Source organism: Papio anubis, chromosome 13, assembly GCF_008728515.1.
Source record: "Papio anubis isolate 15944 chromosome 13, Panubis1.0, whole genome shotgun sequence".
NCBI classification, from domain to species: Eukaryota; Metazoa; Chordata; class Mammalia; order Primates; family Cercopithecidae; genus Papio; species Papio anubis.
In genome coordinates, this window is record NC_044988.1 from 81,586,876 (window position 1) to 81,603,620 (window position 16,745).

General features: G+C 37.9%; 1 protein-coding gene across 1 annotated transcript in view; it reads right to left on the minus strand.

The window, feature by feature from the left end:
- Positions 1-16,745, minus strand: part of PTBP3 (polypyrimidine tract binding protein 3) — a 116,936-nt gene that overhangs the window by 13,789 nt on the left and 86,402 nt on the right. Inside the window, exon 9 of the mRNA XM_031654404.1 lies at positions 2,475-2,552. Within this exon, the coding sequence (XP_031510264.1) occupies positions 2,475-2,552 (78 nt within the window). The remainder of the gene's footprint in view (positions 1-2,474; positions 2,553-16,745) is intronic.

Consider the following 16,745-nt stretch of genomic DNA (forward strand, 5'->3'; position numbering starts at 1 on the left):
ATTCTAATTATTTGAAGAATTGTAACACTTGATAGAATTTAAGTAAATAAAGAGGAAAGGAAAAATACAGAAAGAAAATGTGTCACAGCTACCATAAAGATACTGAAGGCCAGTTTTCTGCCCTGCACAGTCTGTCTGCAAGCTGAGCTCCTCATCTGTAGACATTATTATACTTAGTGCTCTATTATTCACACAGTACTCTGCAGAGTAACTGAACTCACTGGGCCTAACGCTGTTAGGCTTTTCAGAGGGTCTGTCAACTACAAACACTCCCTCTGTTTCTTACAATAGATATATCCTCATTCATACTGACTTCTACCATAAAATCAGATGTGTATTTTTTTAAAGTCCTTCAGCAGAAGTCAAAAACATGCATGCTAGGTAGTGCTATATGACATTTTATACGGGAAAAACATTTTGTGACTGTATAAAATGCTATATAAATACTATTTTGACCAAAATAGAAATTTACAAAATTCAATATTCTTTTGTAGCAGAAATGTTCTGAGCTCTCTACTTCTCTAGGTATTATGGAAATACTGAAAGCTCAGTAACACCAGAATACTGACACTATACTTAAAACAGCACACTTTCCCACTATATTGTGTTCTCAGCTTAAAAACTGTCTAAGGTAAAACTTCTAGTTTATGCAAAATGAACCAATTCCTTAATTTAATGATTCTTTAAAATAAACAGTCTGGCCACTTTACCACATATCATGTAATTAAATTATAATATATTTTACATTCAGCCTATTCTGCTTGACAATCTAAGAAGGTCATAACTACCATCATCCATACTGCTGAATTTTAAAACTGTGCAGACCACATTCCCAGGCTGAATACTATTGCACAAAATCAATAGCCCTCACATGACATATTCCCATGCCCCAGCAGTCCAACCCTGACACTTTTGCATAACTTTTGCTGTTTGTATGTCTGTTATACATGAGCTAAGAGCACAGTTCAGCTACACTGTAGGATGTGTGTGTGTGTGTTTATCTTCTATCAGCTTAAAAGTCTTCTCAAGTCAGAAGCCCTCTTTTATTCACTTTTCGTCTTTCTTAATATTAATATTTATACAAAGAGTATATCTAAAAGAAATATCCAAAATGAGGGAAAACATATCAAAATGTCCACCAATTATTAAACTTGGAGGAGCTTCAAATAAATAAAACTATATTTTTAACATGACAGGTAGAATATTCACTTAATTAAATATATGTTAAGATATACTAAAAACCACCAAGATGGTAAAATTTAAAACCTCAACTTTCATATCACTCTTTCTGTTAACTCCATCCTCTCCATCAAAAAGAGAGTAGTTACTGGCTGGGTGCAGTGGCTCACCCTTTAATCCCAGCACTTTGGGAGGCTGAGGCAGGCTGATCACTTGAGGTCAGGAGTTTGAGAACAGCCTGGCCAACATGGCAAAACCCCATCTCTACTAAAAATACACAAATTAGCTGGGCGTGGTGGCATGCACGTCTAGTCCCAGCTACTAGTCCCAGCCACTCAGAAGGTTGAGGCATGAGAATCGTTTGAACCCAGGAAGTGGAGGTTGCAGTAAGCCGAGATTGCGCCACTGCATTCCAGCCTAGGCGACAGAGCGAGATTCTGTCTCATAACAACAACCAAAAAAAAAAAAAAAAAGAGAAAGAGAGAATAGTTAAAATTCCCAGAATTCAAAGGTTAGAATATAAAGATTACTGCCAGAAAGCAGCTATGTTGCAATTTAAAATGTAGTTACGGTCACGAATCAGTTTAAGGTGGAAATACATGGAATAGGCTTACCACTCTGTCATTCCCCTAATCACCAACCTCAGTGTTTTCTTTAGATGCCCTAATCAAATTCATTTTGCTTACTATTTGGAAAATAATGGGAGTCATTATCAAAGTATTAATCAACTCCTATCTCTTAATTATCTCCATTAGCTAGAGACAAAACATACATCCCCTGAAATACACAGCATGCATACCCCTCTACGGTAATCTTCAAAACCCATTAATGACAAAAGGTTTTCTGAAGATGAATAGTGAATGTATAGTATGACTGTATATTTGTTGAGTACTGTCAAAGGCATTGAAGGCACAAAGGTAAGACAGGTCTGTTCAACACATAATTGATAAGCTTATCAGTAAAGACAGAAGCAACTTAAACATTTTATATTAACAACTGGAAAGGCAAATCTAAGGTTATTTCATGTAGTTAGCCTACAGTTATTTGTGCCAAAAGCAAACAAAAATGATGCAGAACACATAATGGATTATTGGAATTAAGAATGGGACCAGAGAGAATAATTTGTAAATAACAAGGAAGCTATGTATCATACAAATCACTACACTTCTACAGCTGATATGTGTAATGCTTTATGGTAAATTCTTCAAATATAGTAACATTCTTCATCTTGATAAGTTCCCAGGAAATATACAACTTCATTAAAAGTCATTTCAAATCCAACTTAAAAGAATCACCTGTAGCTTGAGGAAATCCAATGGCTGGGGCAAATCCAGCAGCCCCTGCATATGGTGAAGAAATTATACCTGGTGCACCTAATGGGAAAGAGAAGCTAAAGTAAACACACTGCCTTCTATAAATACGGTTATGAAAGCAATATAAAACGGCTCCATGAAAGTATATTACTAACAAAGAGATTCTGTTACGGAGTAAAGATCTGTTCAAAAGTGATCTTTAATGTATAAATTAAGAGCCTCTGCCACTTCGAAAGGCTAACCCCTTTCAACTGGGTTCAAAGACCAAGAGTACAGTTTAGCTGTTACTTAGTTTTGGACTAGCCTGAGATTCTTTCTCTTATTTAGAGCAAGATTTCATAATGAAAAATCAGTTACTTATTAAATGTTATTAAATCTGTATCTGTGGAGTAACTATGCTGATTTTTAAAAAATGAGTTAAAATTCTTGCCTTTGAGAGGCTTACAAACTAAAAGTATGAATTATAGGAGATTCATGATGAGGGTCGAATGGTACAAATTCAAATGTATTACAACTGGAATAAGAAGCGATCACAGAGGATTCGCTGTGACTGGTCAGAGAAGTTTTCACTGGAGGTAAAACGTTAGCCAGATATTATGTAATCAAAGAAGCACAGTATTTACTGTGTACTAAATGCTAAACAAATGCTGGTCTTCTCCTTCCTTTAAGAAGCCTTGTGACTGTGTATCATCAACAAAAATGGGAGTCAGTTCCAATGGAGAGTCAGTTTTAGTAGACAAATGATTAATTGGTTTGGGGGAACATCAAATTTGAGATGATGATGAGATATTCAAATAGAAATGGCCAAAAGTGGAAATAAGGGAGCAAAGTCAGATTATTATAAGTAAACACATAAATTTGTGAATTACCTGTGTAGAAATAAATGTGAAAGTCATACAAATGAGAGCTCCACTAAAAATGGCAGGAGACAAGAAATGAAGAAGGCTAAAGATACAGCCGGCCGGGCGCGGTGGCTCAAGCCTGTAATCCCAGCACTTTGGGAGGCCGAGACGGGCGGATCATGAGGTCAGGAGATCGAGACCATCCTGGCTAACACGGTGAAACCCCGTCTCTACTAAAAATACAAAAAACTAGCCGGGCGAAGTGGCGGGTGCCTGTAGTCCCAGCTACTCGGGAGGCTGAGGCAGGAGAATGCCGTGAACCCGAGAGGAGGAGCTTGCAGTGAGCTGAGATCCGGCCACTGCACTCCAGCCTGGGTGACAGGGCGAGACTCCGTCTCAAAAAAAAAAAAAGATACAGCCTGCGGGTATAGGCACACTTAAGCAATAGAAGGAAAGGGAATATGCTACAGAAAAGAGAAAGAGACTAGCCTTAGAAACAGGAAAAAAAAAACAAGGAATTATAGTACTTCAGAATCTAGAGGAACAGTTTCAAAAGGGGGATGGGGAGGACCTTCAATATAGGGCACAGAGAATGAGAAATGAAAAAGGTAAACAACAGTATTATAGAAATAGTGAGAGGTTGGACTGCAAACCTCAAAGTGGGGAGTTTGCTTTTTAATGATAGGGAGATGACCATATTTATAGGCACAAGTATGTAGGCTCTATTTGCCAGGAGTTAAAAACTCATATAATTTTATTTTCTTCATTAAAAAGATTTACTATAATTTATTCAATATGTAACTAATTACAGTAATTCAAGAAAATACAGTCACAAGAGACTGCAGGGATAGAATTAGCAGAGAGAATTGACATTGAGATTCAAAAAATGAGAGAAACTGACAGAATAATTGATGAAGTAAGAAGGGAGAGTAAAATCCATTCAACAAATACATGTTGTGAGCATATCATGAGCTACGCATTCTAGTGAGGAGTCTGAACAAAACAGACAAGATTTTGTCTTTGCTAAATTTACACACAAGTAAGCTCAAGATCATACATAGGTAAAATGATTCATTTTTACAACAGAAAACAGTATATTAAAGGCACAAAGGAAGACTTCACAAAGAGACCTCAAGATAGACACAAGCAATTATGAACATCTATGCTAGAAAGGCTAAAAACAAAGTTAAACATAAGGAGAGAGATGGTGGATATTGTATTATTGTTGCCAATATTCACTTGTCCACTTCTATATAACTGGCCAAACATGACTTGCAATGCCTTCTGGTGGAAGAGCACACATTTCCATGCAGTTCACACTGGGCTTGATCATGTGATGTTTTTCCCAAAGAAGAAAGGTGGAAATGACACATGTTACTACTTCCACACAGAGCCTTCAAGTGGCATTACAGGTTTATACCTGCTCCCTTATTCTTGACTCTCTGCCACAAGAATGCCATGACTCAAAAAGGAGTGATCTTTAGCATGGGCCCTACATAAAAAAGACAAGTGGAGGATGGCAGCAAGAGCTTATTCACAGCTGCCGAGGCATGGGAGAGAAATAAACATTAATTTCTATCAACCACTGATGAGGGGGAGTAGTTGTTAAGCACAGCAAAGTGGCTAACACAGATGGCTACAGAAAGGGTGAGCAGAGAGAGAGCTCTAGCAAGCAGATTTGAGAGAAATTAGGAAAGATTTTGAGATAACTATCATAGAACATTCAATAGAAATACATAAAAGGACTGGCAAACAATTATCAAGACCAAATTTAAATAACTGTTTCCATGTAAAATAAGATTAATTAGAACATTTGCTAAAATTTGATAAAACATGCATTTTTCAAGTGTCTATATAATCCACACTCCCTAAATGAGCAGAAACAGAAACATTATATAGCAAAGTAACCCGTTAGACAATGGATTCATATCTTCATTTCCGAACGAGGCAATTACACAAACCTTTAAGAAAAACGTTTCGGATCTGAATGACTAAGAACAGATTCTTCACATTTGGAAAATGTACCACCATGATAGCAACCAAGGCAATATGAATTAATACATAACATTTTAACCTATGAAATCAGTTTATCACAGTGTTATTTGAAAGAGCAAAATCCTAAACAAACAAGCTTAATGTCTAAATTGGAGAATATAAATCAACCTTACTGTAGAAAAATGCTCAATGAACAAGTATAAAGACTTTCTTTAAAAAACCTAAAAGTTGCCAAGATTATAAGGAGTAACTAGGCCCAAACTCTAACCCTGTGACACTGAGCTTTGGTTTGATCAGCTCATGGGGTAGCAGGCCAGAAGCAAATACCAGGGTTAGCCCATGGTGAGAAGTCAATAGGATACTCTCACTGCATTAACCTATCAGTATAAGCTGAAAATAACCTACCCTATCTTCTATTCCTACCATCTTCAAAAGACTATGAGGAAGGTTTACTTGTGACTAGCAGAGAAGGGAGAAAAGTCCCTGAAAAGTTCTAACCGACAGGAAGCTTTCACAAAACTTTACAGCCCAAATTTACATTTCTTGGAAGTCCAAAGGAAAATCAAGCTGCAAATTTAGGTTGAAATGATCCTGAACATAGAGCCTTTAATGTTGCAAGCAAGCAAATTCTCTCTGGAGGAACAAACACCTTAATCCCAAGCCTCAAAGGACAATCATAATTAATTCTCCAAGTAAAGTGAGTAACTCATCCTCACCCTCCCCCACAAAAAACCCCAAAAAGTCAGAAATATCTAAGCAGAAAGAAAACTGCAAAAAGTCTGAGATACTAAATTAAGCAGATGAAGATTTAAATAGTATGTTTGAAAAAAGACATACAAAAAAAATATCTGTAGTACAGGAGACACTTTTTAAAAATGAACCAAATAAAATTTCTGGAAATGAAAGCTACAATTGCTAAAATCTAAAATTACAGGACCGATTTAACAACAATTAAACCAAGTTGAAGAGCGTCATCAGTGAACTGAAAGTTAGGTCCTAAGAAATTATTCCACATGCAGCCCAGAAAGGAAAGTAAGTTTGGTACACTGAGGACAGTATGGGGGTATAACATGTCTAATCAAAGCTCCAGAAAGAGGAGAGAAATAGTGGTAAGGGGAAATACATGAAAGGATAATTTCTAGAACCACTGAAAATAACAAACAATTCACTGACTCAAGAAGCCCAATGAGCTCCAATTAGAATAAAAATAAATCCTTAAATGAATACATCAAATACATTATACTGAAACTACACAAAAGAAAAAGGACACCAAAAAAAAGGAAAATTCCTAAAGAATAGCCAGAAAAAACAGAGCAGTAGTTAGCTTGACAACTGACTTTCTTTTTTTTTTTTTTAGAGACAGAGTCTCGCTCTGTCACCCAGCCTGGAGTGCAGTGGCACAATCTTGGCTCACTGCAAGCTCTGCCTCCCAGGTTCATGCCATTCTCCTGCCTCAGCCTCCCGAGTAGCTGGGACTACAGGCGCTTGTCACCACGCCCAGCTAATTTTTTGTATTTTTAGTGGAGACAGGGTTTCACTGTGTTAGCCAGGATGGTCTCGATCTCCTGACCTTGTGATCTGCCCGCCTCGGCCTCCCAAAGTGCTGAGATTACAGGCGTGCGCCACTGCGCCCAGCCGACAACTGACTTTCTAAGAGCAACAAAGGAAACCAGAATACCATCGAATGGTATCTTTAATATGCTGAAAGAAAAAATACCTGTCAACCTAGAACTTTATACTCAGCAAAAATAACTCTTAAAATTGATAACAAAAGAAAAATATTTTGGGACAAATAAAAACTTCAAATATGTTACCATAGACCTTTCCCTAAGTGAAATACTAAAAAGTATCTTTCAGGCAGAATATAAGTGTTTTCAGATGGCCTGTCTTGAGTTGCAAGAAGGAATGAAAAACCTAAAGTTATATATGGTTTAATCTAAATGAATACTGATTGTACAAAGCAATAATAACAAATGGCAAGATTAAAGTCAAATAATGTAAAAATATAATAACATCACAGTAGGAGGAGGTAAAAGGAGTCCAAGTGTCCTAATATTCTTCTATTATGTAAGAAAAGGTACAGCTATTAATTAACATTAGATTTTGGTAAAATGTTTGAAAGTTAAAAATCTAGATAAAAACAGAAACAGTGCTAAACTTCAAACCAGTAGTGGAAAAAACAGAATAATAAACATTTATTCAACAAATATTGTTTGCATGATTACTTTGCTTCAGGAATTAGGAAATATTAGTAAACTAAATAGGCATCCTGCTCCCCAAGTCTGCCCTGGTGAAGTTTAATAGAGATTAAAAACAGAATAAACAATACACAGAATATGCAATAAGTTAACTGTATCGTATGGAAGAAGGTGACAATTACTATGGAAAAAAACAGGCTGGGCATAGTGACTCACACCTAGAATCCCAGCACTTTCGGAGGCCAAGGTGGGTGGATCACTTCAGGCCAAGAGTTCAAGAGAAGCCTGGAAAACATAGTGAGAACCCCCTCTCTACAAAAAATTTTAAAATTAGTCAGGCATGGTGGTGCCTGCCTGTATTCCCAGCTACTCAGGAGGCTGAGGTGGAAGGATTGCCTGAGTCCAGGAGTTCCAAGCTGCAGTGAGGCATGATAGAACCACTGCACTCCAGCCTGGGTAACAGAGTGAGAGAGATCTGTTGAAAGAAAAGAAAGAGAGAAGAAAAAGAAAAGAAGAGAGGGAGGGGATGGGACGGGAGAAGAGGAAGAGGAAGAGGGAAGGGAAGGGAGGAGGGGGGAGGGAAGGAAGGAAGGAAGGATCAGGAGAGTTCTGAGGAAGAGCTTGTCAAGACAGGTCAAAGAAGGCAGATGAAAAATATCTCTCCCAGTGTACCTGCAAGAAAAGCACTCCAGGCAGAAGAAATAACCAGTGGAATGATCTGGAGGTTGGAACATACCTAATATGTTTGATAAACAATAGGGATATTAGTATTGAGGGACAGAAGGATGAAGTAGGGGGGCATGAAAAAAGATCTGTCAAAAAGAAAAAAAGATGGTACAGGGCCTTGTAATCCAATGTAAAGATGGGGACATCCACTCTGAAAGAAATAGTACCCTTTGGAGGGTACTCAGCATTAGAGTAAAATGATTTGACTTCATTTCTTTTCTAACTTACACACAATACAATGTACATATATACATGTGTATGTAATATATTATGTATATCTGTGTACAATGTGATGAGTTTTGATATACTGTCATGCTCAGTGGTCAATAACGATCCACATATACAATGGTGGTCCCATATGATTATAATGGAACTGAAAAATTCCTATTGCTCAGTAATGTTATAGCCATTGTAACACTGTAGTGCAACATATTCTTCATATGTTTGTAGTGATGCTGGTATAAACAAACTCAGTAAAAGTACAGAAAATAAAATTGTGTACAGTATATAATACTTGGTAATAAAGAATTATGCTACTGGTTTATATACATACTATACTTTTATTATATAGTATATACTATACTATACTTCTTATTGTTATTTTAGAGTGTACTTCTACTTGTTTTTTTTAAAAAAACTTAACTGTAAAACAGCTTCAAGCAGGTCCTTCAGGAGGTCTTCCACAAGAATGTATTGTCATTATAGATGACAGTTTCATGCATGTTACTGTCCCTGAAGACCTTCCAGTGGGACAAGATGTAGAAGTAGAAGACAGTGATATTGACAGTCCTGACCTTGCGTAGGCTGAGGTTAACGTGTGTATGTGTCTTAGTTTTTAATAAAAAACTAAAAGTTGAAAAAAGTTTAATAGAAAAAAGTTCACAGAATAAGGATATGAAGAAAAAACATTTTTAAACACCTTGTAAACAAAAAATATTTTGTACACAATGCGCTTGTGTTTCAAGCTAAGTATTATCACAAGAGTCAAAAGTTAAAAATAAAAAGTTTATAAAGTTAAAATTGTAGTAAGCTAAGGTTATTTTATTTATTTATTTAATTTACTATCATTATTTTTCTAAACTGAGTCTCACTCTGTCGCCCAGGCTGGAGTGCAGTGGCACAATCTGGGCTCACTGCAGACTCTGCCTCCTGGGTTCAAGCAATTCTCCTGCCTCAGCCTCCCAAGTAGCTGGGATTACAGAAGCCCTCCACCACGCCCAGCTAATTTTTGTATTTTTCACTACAGATGGGGTTTCACAGTGTTGGCCAGGCTGGTCTCGAACTCCTAACCTCAAGTGATCCACTTGTCTCGGCCTCCCAAAGTGCTGGGATTACAGGTGTGAGCCACCATGCCCGGGCAAGCTAAGGCTAATTTATTATTAAGGAAAGAAAAATATTACTTTCAGTCCTGCAACCTCTACTCATGGGAAGTGCCCTATACAGGTGTACCATTTTTATTTTTATACTGTATTTTTACTGTACCCTTTCTATGTTTAGATACACAAATACTTATCATATGTTATAGTTGCCTATAGTATTCATTACGGTAACATGCCATACAGTCTAGGTGTATAGTAGACTATAACATCTATGTTTGTTTAAGTACACAACAAAACCACCTAATGACACGTTTCTCAGAACGTATCCCTGTGGTTAAGGAACACATGACTGTATATTTAAAGCATGTGAAATTATCATCACAATCAAGATAACAAATATTCACATCATTCCTGAAAATTTTCTCATGTCCCTCTGCTATCTCTCTCTCTCCAAACCTTGTCCTCGGGCAACCACTGATCTTTCTCACACTATAGATTAGTTTGCATTTTATAGAAATACATACAAACAGAATTATACAATAGGTGTTCCTTTCCGTCTGGCTTCTCTTGTTCAGCATAATCCCTTTGCCTTTATCACTACTTTATTCCTTTTTATTGCTGAATAGTATTTGACTGCATAGAAGGACCACTTTTATCTATTCACCTGTTAGTAGAATACTTCTAGATTTTGGCTATTATAAATAAAACTGCTATGAACATTTGTGTTTAACAGTAAATCACATTTTAATTAATTTATTCATATATTTTTTGGAGATGGGGTCTGACTGTGTTACCCAGAATGAAGTACAGCAGCTATTCACAGGCTTGGTTAGAGCGTACTCAAGCCTGAGCTCAAACAATCCTCCTACCTCAGCCTCCCATGTAACAGGGACTACAGGTGTGCTGGCCACCGCACCCAGCAACATTTTTAAATTTCACAAATCACCAGGCTAGGTAGGAGCCAGAGGTTTTGCCAACTTGGAGTGAGTGATGTTTGCCTTTTGGCTTTCTTGATGTATCTTTCAAACACTGGAGCACTAAAATTATGATGTACAATACGTAAATTATTTCCTTTTACGATTTGTGCTTTCTTGGTCTAATAAACTTTGCATATCTCCAGGTTACAAAGATTTTCTCCTATGTCTTCTTCTGGAAATTTTATAGGTATAAGTGCATTTGTTTTTAAGAGACAGGGTCTTGGTGTTGCCCAGGCTGGAGTGCAATGGCTATTCACAGGCACAATACCACTACGGATCTACATGGAAGTTGTGACCTCCTCTGTTTCTGACCTGGACCAGTTCATCCCTCCTTAGGCAACCTTGTTGGCCTCCTCTCCTGGGAAGTCACGACATCGCTGCAGAACTTAAGTGCAGACATCCGATCAGAACAGAACATTATAGCCCAGAACTCGCGGGCTCAAGTGATCCTTCCACCTTGGCCTCCTGAATAGCTGGAACTACAGGTCCACACAACAAATTTTACATACAGGACTAAGATCCATTTCAAGTTAATTTGTCAGTATGCCACAGGATAATGGTTAATACTTTTTATCCCCAATACCAATATCCACTTGTACAAAACCCACTTACTGAAAGATTTTACCTTTCCCTAGTGGATTAGATTGGCAACATTGTTGAAAATCAATTGACTACATCTGTGGATCTATTTCTAGTCTCTCTAATATGCTCCATTAATCTATATATCTATCCTTCTGACATTACCAAACTGGTTTGATTACTGCAGCTCCATGTTAAGTCTTACAGCTTTAAAAAAAAAAGTTTTCAGCAGCTCTATTCTAAATGCTTTCTTTTTCCATTTCTATATTAATTTTAAAAGTTAGGTCTATCTTATTTAAGTAAGAAAAAGAATTAAAGTCCCAGGGATTAGGCCAGGTGTGGTGGCTCTTGTCTGTAATCCCAGTACTTTAGGGGGCCAAGGTGGGTGGATCACTTGAGGTGAGGCATTTGAGACCAGGCTGGCCAACCTGGTGAAACCCAATCTCTACTAAAAATACAAAAAATTAGCTAGACGTGGTGGCAGGCACCTGTAATCCCAGCTACTCAGGAGGCTGAGGCATGAGAATTGCTTGAACTCGGAAGGCAGAGGTTGCAGTGACCCAAGATTGTGCAACTGGACTCCAGCCTGGGTGAAAGAGCGAGACTCTGTCTCAAAAAATAAAAAAGCCCCAGGGATTAGAAGAAAGGATATAAACTGACATTATCTGTAGATGATATGATTGTGTATACTGAAATGTAAAAAGAATCCACAGGCAAATTATTGGAATTCGTAAGAGTTTATCAGGGTTTCTGAGTTACAAAATCAAGAGATAACAATGTTGCATTTCTGTATTACCAACAGTTAGAAAAGAAAACAATAATGATACTTCAAACTTACACTGGGCTTATGTTAGGTATCATTTTAAACTCTTCATGTACATGATGAGCACATTTAATCTTCACAACCCTACCAGTTAAGAACGGTTACACATTACACACAGAAAGAAAGAGAAATGCAGAGTAGTTAAGTAACTTGCCCAAGATTACACAGCTCATAAATAATAGGTCTAGAATCAGAATACAAAAAGTATGGTTCCTAGACACCACACTATGCCATGTAAAATAGAAGTAAAAGTAAGAAGTTCTCAGGAATAGCCGGGCACGGTGGCTCACACCTATAACCCCAGCACTCTGGGAGGCCGAGACAGGCGGATCACGAGGTCAGGAGATCAAAACCATCCTAGTTAACACTGTGAAAACCCCCTCTACTAAAAATACAAAAAATTAGCCAGGCATGGTGGCATGTGCCTCTCGGCTTCGGGAGGCTGAGGCAGGAGAATTGCTTGAACCTGGGAGGCGGAGGTTGCAGTGAGCCGAGATCACGCCACTGCACTCCAGCCTGGGCAATAGAGCAAGACTCTGTCTCAAAAAAAAAAAAAAAAATTCTCAGGAATAAATTCAACAAAAAAATGTGCAAATCTTTAAGGAGAAAAGTCACCCAACTTTACTGAAAGACATTAACAAACATCCAGGCTGCAGTGGCTCACACCTGTAATCCTAGTGCTTTGGGAAGCAGAGGTCAGAGATCACTTGAGACCAGGAGTTTTAGACCAATCTAGGTAATATAGAGGGACCCCATCTCTCCAAAAAAAAAAAAATTTTTTTTTAATTAGCAGAGCATGGTGATGTATGCCTGTGGTCCTGGCTATTCAGGAGGCTGAGGTGGGAAGATTGCCTGAGCCTGGAGGTCAAGGTTGCAGTGAAGCATGATTGTACCACTGCACTTCAGCCTAAGTGACTGAGCAAAACCCTTTTCAAAAAAAAAAAAAAAAAAAAAGTCCAAATGAACGGATAGATGCACAATGTTCAAAGACTGGAAGATTCTATCATAATGATGTCAATTATCTTCTAACTCATTTGTAAATTCAATGTAATCCCAATCAAAACCCCAAGAGCTACTGCTGCTGCCTTTTTTTTTTTTTTTGGAACTCAACAAGCTGATCTTAAAATGCTTAAAAAATACAAATAGTCAAAAATTGCCAAGACAGTCTTGAAGAAGAGTAAGATAAAGAAGATTTTAGTAGAGATTCAGACTTCTGGTAATGACAAAAGGAGACAACTAGACCAATGTAGCAATGCCCAGAAAAATAAGTCTTGTAAGTATCAAGCTCAGCCAGGCGCAGTGGCTCACACCTGTAATCCCAGCACTTTGGGAGGCCGAGGCAGGCAGATCACTTGAGGTCAGGAGTTCAAGACCAGCCTGGCCAACATGGCAAAACCCTGTCTCTACAAAAAATACAAAAAAATTAGCCGGTGTGGTGGTGCACATCTGTAGTACCAGCTACTCAGGAGGCTGAGGCATGAGAACTGCTTGAACCTGGGAGGCAAAGGCTGCAGCAAGCCCAGATTGTGCCACTGCACTCCAGCCTGGGCAGAGTGAGACTCTGCCTCAAAAACAAAGACAAAAACAAACAAAAAATCAAGTTGGTAGTATGTGTTTGCAATTCCGAAACCAATTCTGTGTAATATAAGATTGAGCAAACAGGTAAACATGTTAAGGATAATGGGAATCAGATTTCTTATTCTTGGAGAGTTACCAATTTGTAAAGCGTGCTGGATTGGAATTGGGGTTTTCAGTTAAAATTTGTTTTTTAAAATACACACACACAGAGAAATATATATTTATGAAGCAAACATAGACACACGTCCTAGTCATGTCCATTTAGTTATGCCCTATTATCAATGAGCACATCTAATGTTTAGGTATTGATTTTTAAATATCATTTTCCCCTAAAAGAAACTAGGGCTCACTGAAGAAATGGCTGATTCCAGCACCAGGTTGGGTAAAGAAGATCTGAAATATCCAGTGCCAGAAAGAAAGGAGTGCTCCAATTATGACGGTGACATGTCAAAAGGCCACAGAGCCAGTGTGAACGGCCTCCTACTGGCCAAATCAGGGACAATTTGAACATAAAATGAAAAACGATAGTAGGAAATATAACCTGTAGAATAAAATAAGAATCTATGAGTCCTTATCGATGTGAAATAAATGAATGAAAGTGATGATGGTAAGAAACCTCATCCTCTCAAAGTGCTGGGATTACAAGTGTGAGCCACTATGCTCAGTTGAGAAAAACTTTTTTTTTGAGATGGAGTCTTGCTCTGTCGCCCAGGCTGGAGTGCAAGTAGCAGGATCTTGGTTCACTGCAGCCTCCGCCTCCCAGGTTCAAGCAATTGTCGTGCCTCAGCCCTGCTACTTGCTGGGACTACAGGAACGTGCCACCATGCCTGGCTACTTTTTGTATTTTTAGTAGAGACAGGGCTTCCCCTCCATGTTGGCCAGGATGGTCTTGACCTCCCGACCTCAAGTGATCCACCCGCCTCGGCCTCCCAAAGTGCTGGGATTACAGGTGTGAGCCACCGCACCCAGCTGAGAAAAACATTCTTTATAATAAAATGCTAGCTAATAAAGGTAGAAGAAATGATGGAATTAGCAAATTACCTCATGGCAACCATCAGAGTAACAAATAATTCTGGCAACAGATGTGAAAAATTAAAAAGTAGGCTGGGTGCAATGGCTCACACCTGTAATCCCAGCACTTTGGGAGGAAGAGGCAGGTGGATCACGAGGTCAGGAGATCAAGACCACCCTGGCTAACATGGTGAAACCCCATCTCTACTAAAAATACAAAAAATTAGCTAGGCATGGTGGCGGGTGCCTGTAGTCCCAGCTACTCGGGAGGCTGAGGCAGGAGAATGGCGTGAACCTGGGAGGCGGAGCTTGCAGTGAGCTGAGATGACACCACTGCACTCCAGCATGGGCGACAGACCCAGACTCAGTCTCAAAAAAAAAAGAAAAAGAAAAGATGAAAAGTGGTAAGAACAGGGTATTTACCATCTCAATCAGTAAATTCGTTATAAAGGGAAAAATAGTAAAATAGTAACATTACAGGGAAGAAATCTGCAAGACCACTTTAATAAGTGATCAAAGCTAACACCACAAGAAAAAGGATAAATTAACATCATGTGTCTCCTAATATAATGAGGGAGGAAAGACAAAATTATTTCTGTAGTATTTCTGCTCAAAAATGTATACAACGATGAGGAAAACCCAGACATCTATATTGAAAGACATTCTACAAAAAATATCCTCCCTAATCTCTTCAAAAATCCAACAGTCCAACCTGGGCAACAGAGTGAGACTCTGTCTCTACAAGAAAATAAAAATAAAAATTAGCCGGGTATGATGGCGAGTGCCTGAAGTCCCAGCTACCTAGGAGGCTGAGGTACAAGGATCACTTGAGCCCTGGAGGTTGAGGTTGCAGTTAGCTGTGATTGCATCTCTGCACTTCAGCCTGGACAACAGAATAAGTCCCTGTCACAAAAAAAAAAAAAAAAAAAAAAGTTATGAAAGACACAGAATAAAGAAATGTTCTGAATTAAATGACTCAAAAGAGACATGACAAATAAATTAGTCTGATACTTGTTTGGATCTTTACCAGAAAAAAATTCTGTCATAAAAGACATTATTTTCACAACTGGCACTTTGGGAGGCTGAGGTGGGAGGATCACTTGAGCCCAGGAGTTTGAGACTAGCCTGGTTGAAACAGCAAGACTCCATCTCCACAAAAAATGGAAAAAAAAAAAAAAAAAAAAAGCCAGATGTAGTGTTGCTTGCCTACAGTCTAGCTATTTTGGAGGCTAAGGCAGGAGGATCATTTGAGCCCAAGGTCAATGCTACAATGAGCTATGATCATGCCACTGCACTCTAGCCTCGATGACAGAGAAAGACTATCTCGAAAAACAAAAAGTCTATGGATTAAAGGATTGTATAGATGTTAATTTCCTAACTTTGATAATTAAACTGTATTTAGTAAGAATGTCCTTGTTCTTAGTAAATACACAATGATTAATTTAGACATAAAGGGACATCATATCTGCAACTTACTCAAGTGGTTTGGGGGTTGGGGAAAATAAATACACATACACATGCATACACAAATATAGGTAGTGTATATATTATATATGTATATACATACATACACATAAATACTCAGATGATAAAGTAAATATGGCATGATGCTAATAGGGAAATCTGAATAAGAGATACATAGAAGTTCTTTGTACTACTCTTGCAATTTAATTTCAGACAAAATTTAATTTCAAAGTTCAAATTATTACTAAAACACCATAAACTTTAGAATATAAGTAAATATATTTATGACCTTATATCACAAAGCATTTCTTAAATAAGACACACAAAAAAACACAAATACAAAGGAAATAAAAAATAAACTTGACTACATAAAAGTTATCATTATCAATAAATCAACAAGCCAAAACTAGGAGAAACTATTTGCAACCCATATAACAAACTAGTATCTGGAATACATAATGAATTCGTACAAGTAAGAAAAAAAGGAGAAATAAAACACAAAAATAGACAAAAGAATTGCACAGGGATGGGAGTGAGAGGTAAAAGACTACACACTGGGTACTGTGTATGGTGCTTGGGTGTACCAAACACCAAATCTTTGCTTGCACCAAAATCTCAGAAATCACCACTAAAGAACTTATTCGTGAAATAAATAAACAAACAGAAAATTTACCACAGGATGAATAATAAACAAAGTATGTTCAACCTCATTAGTAATTAGGAAAATGCAATTGAAAACTG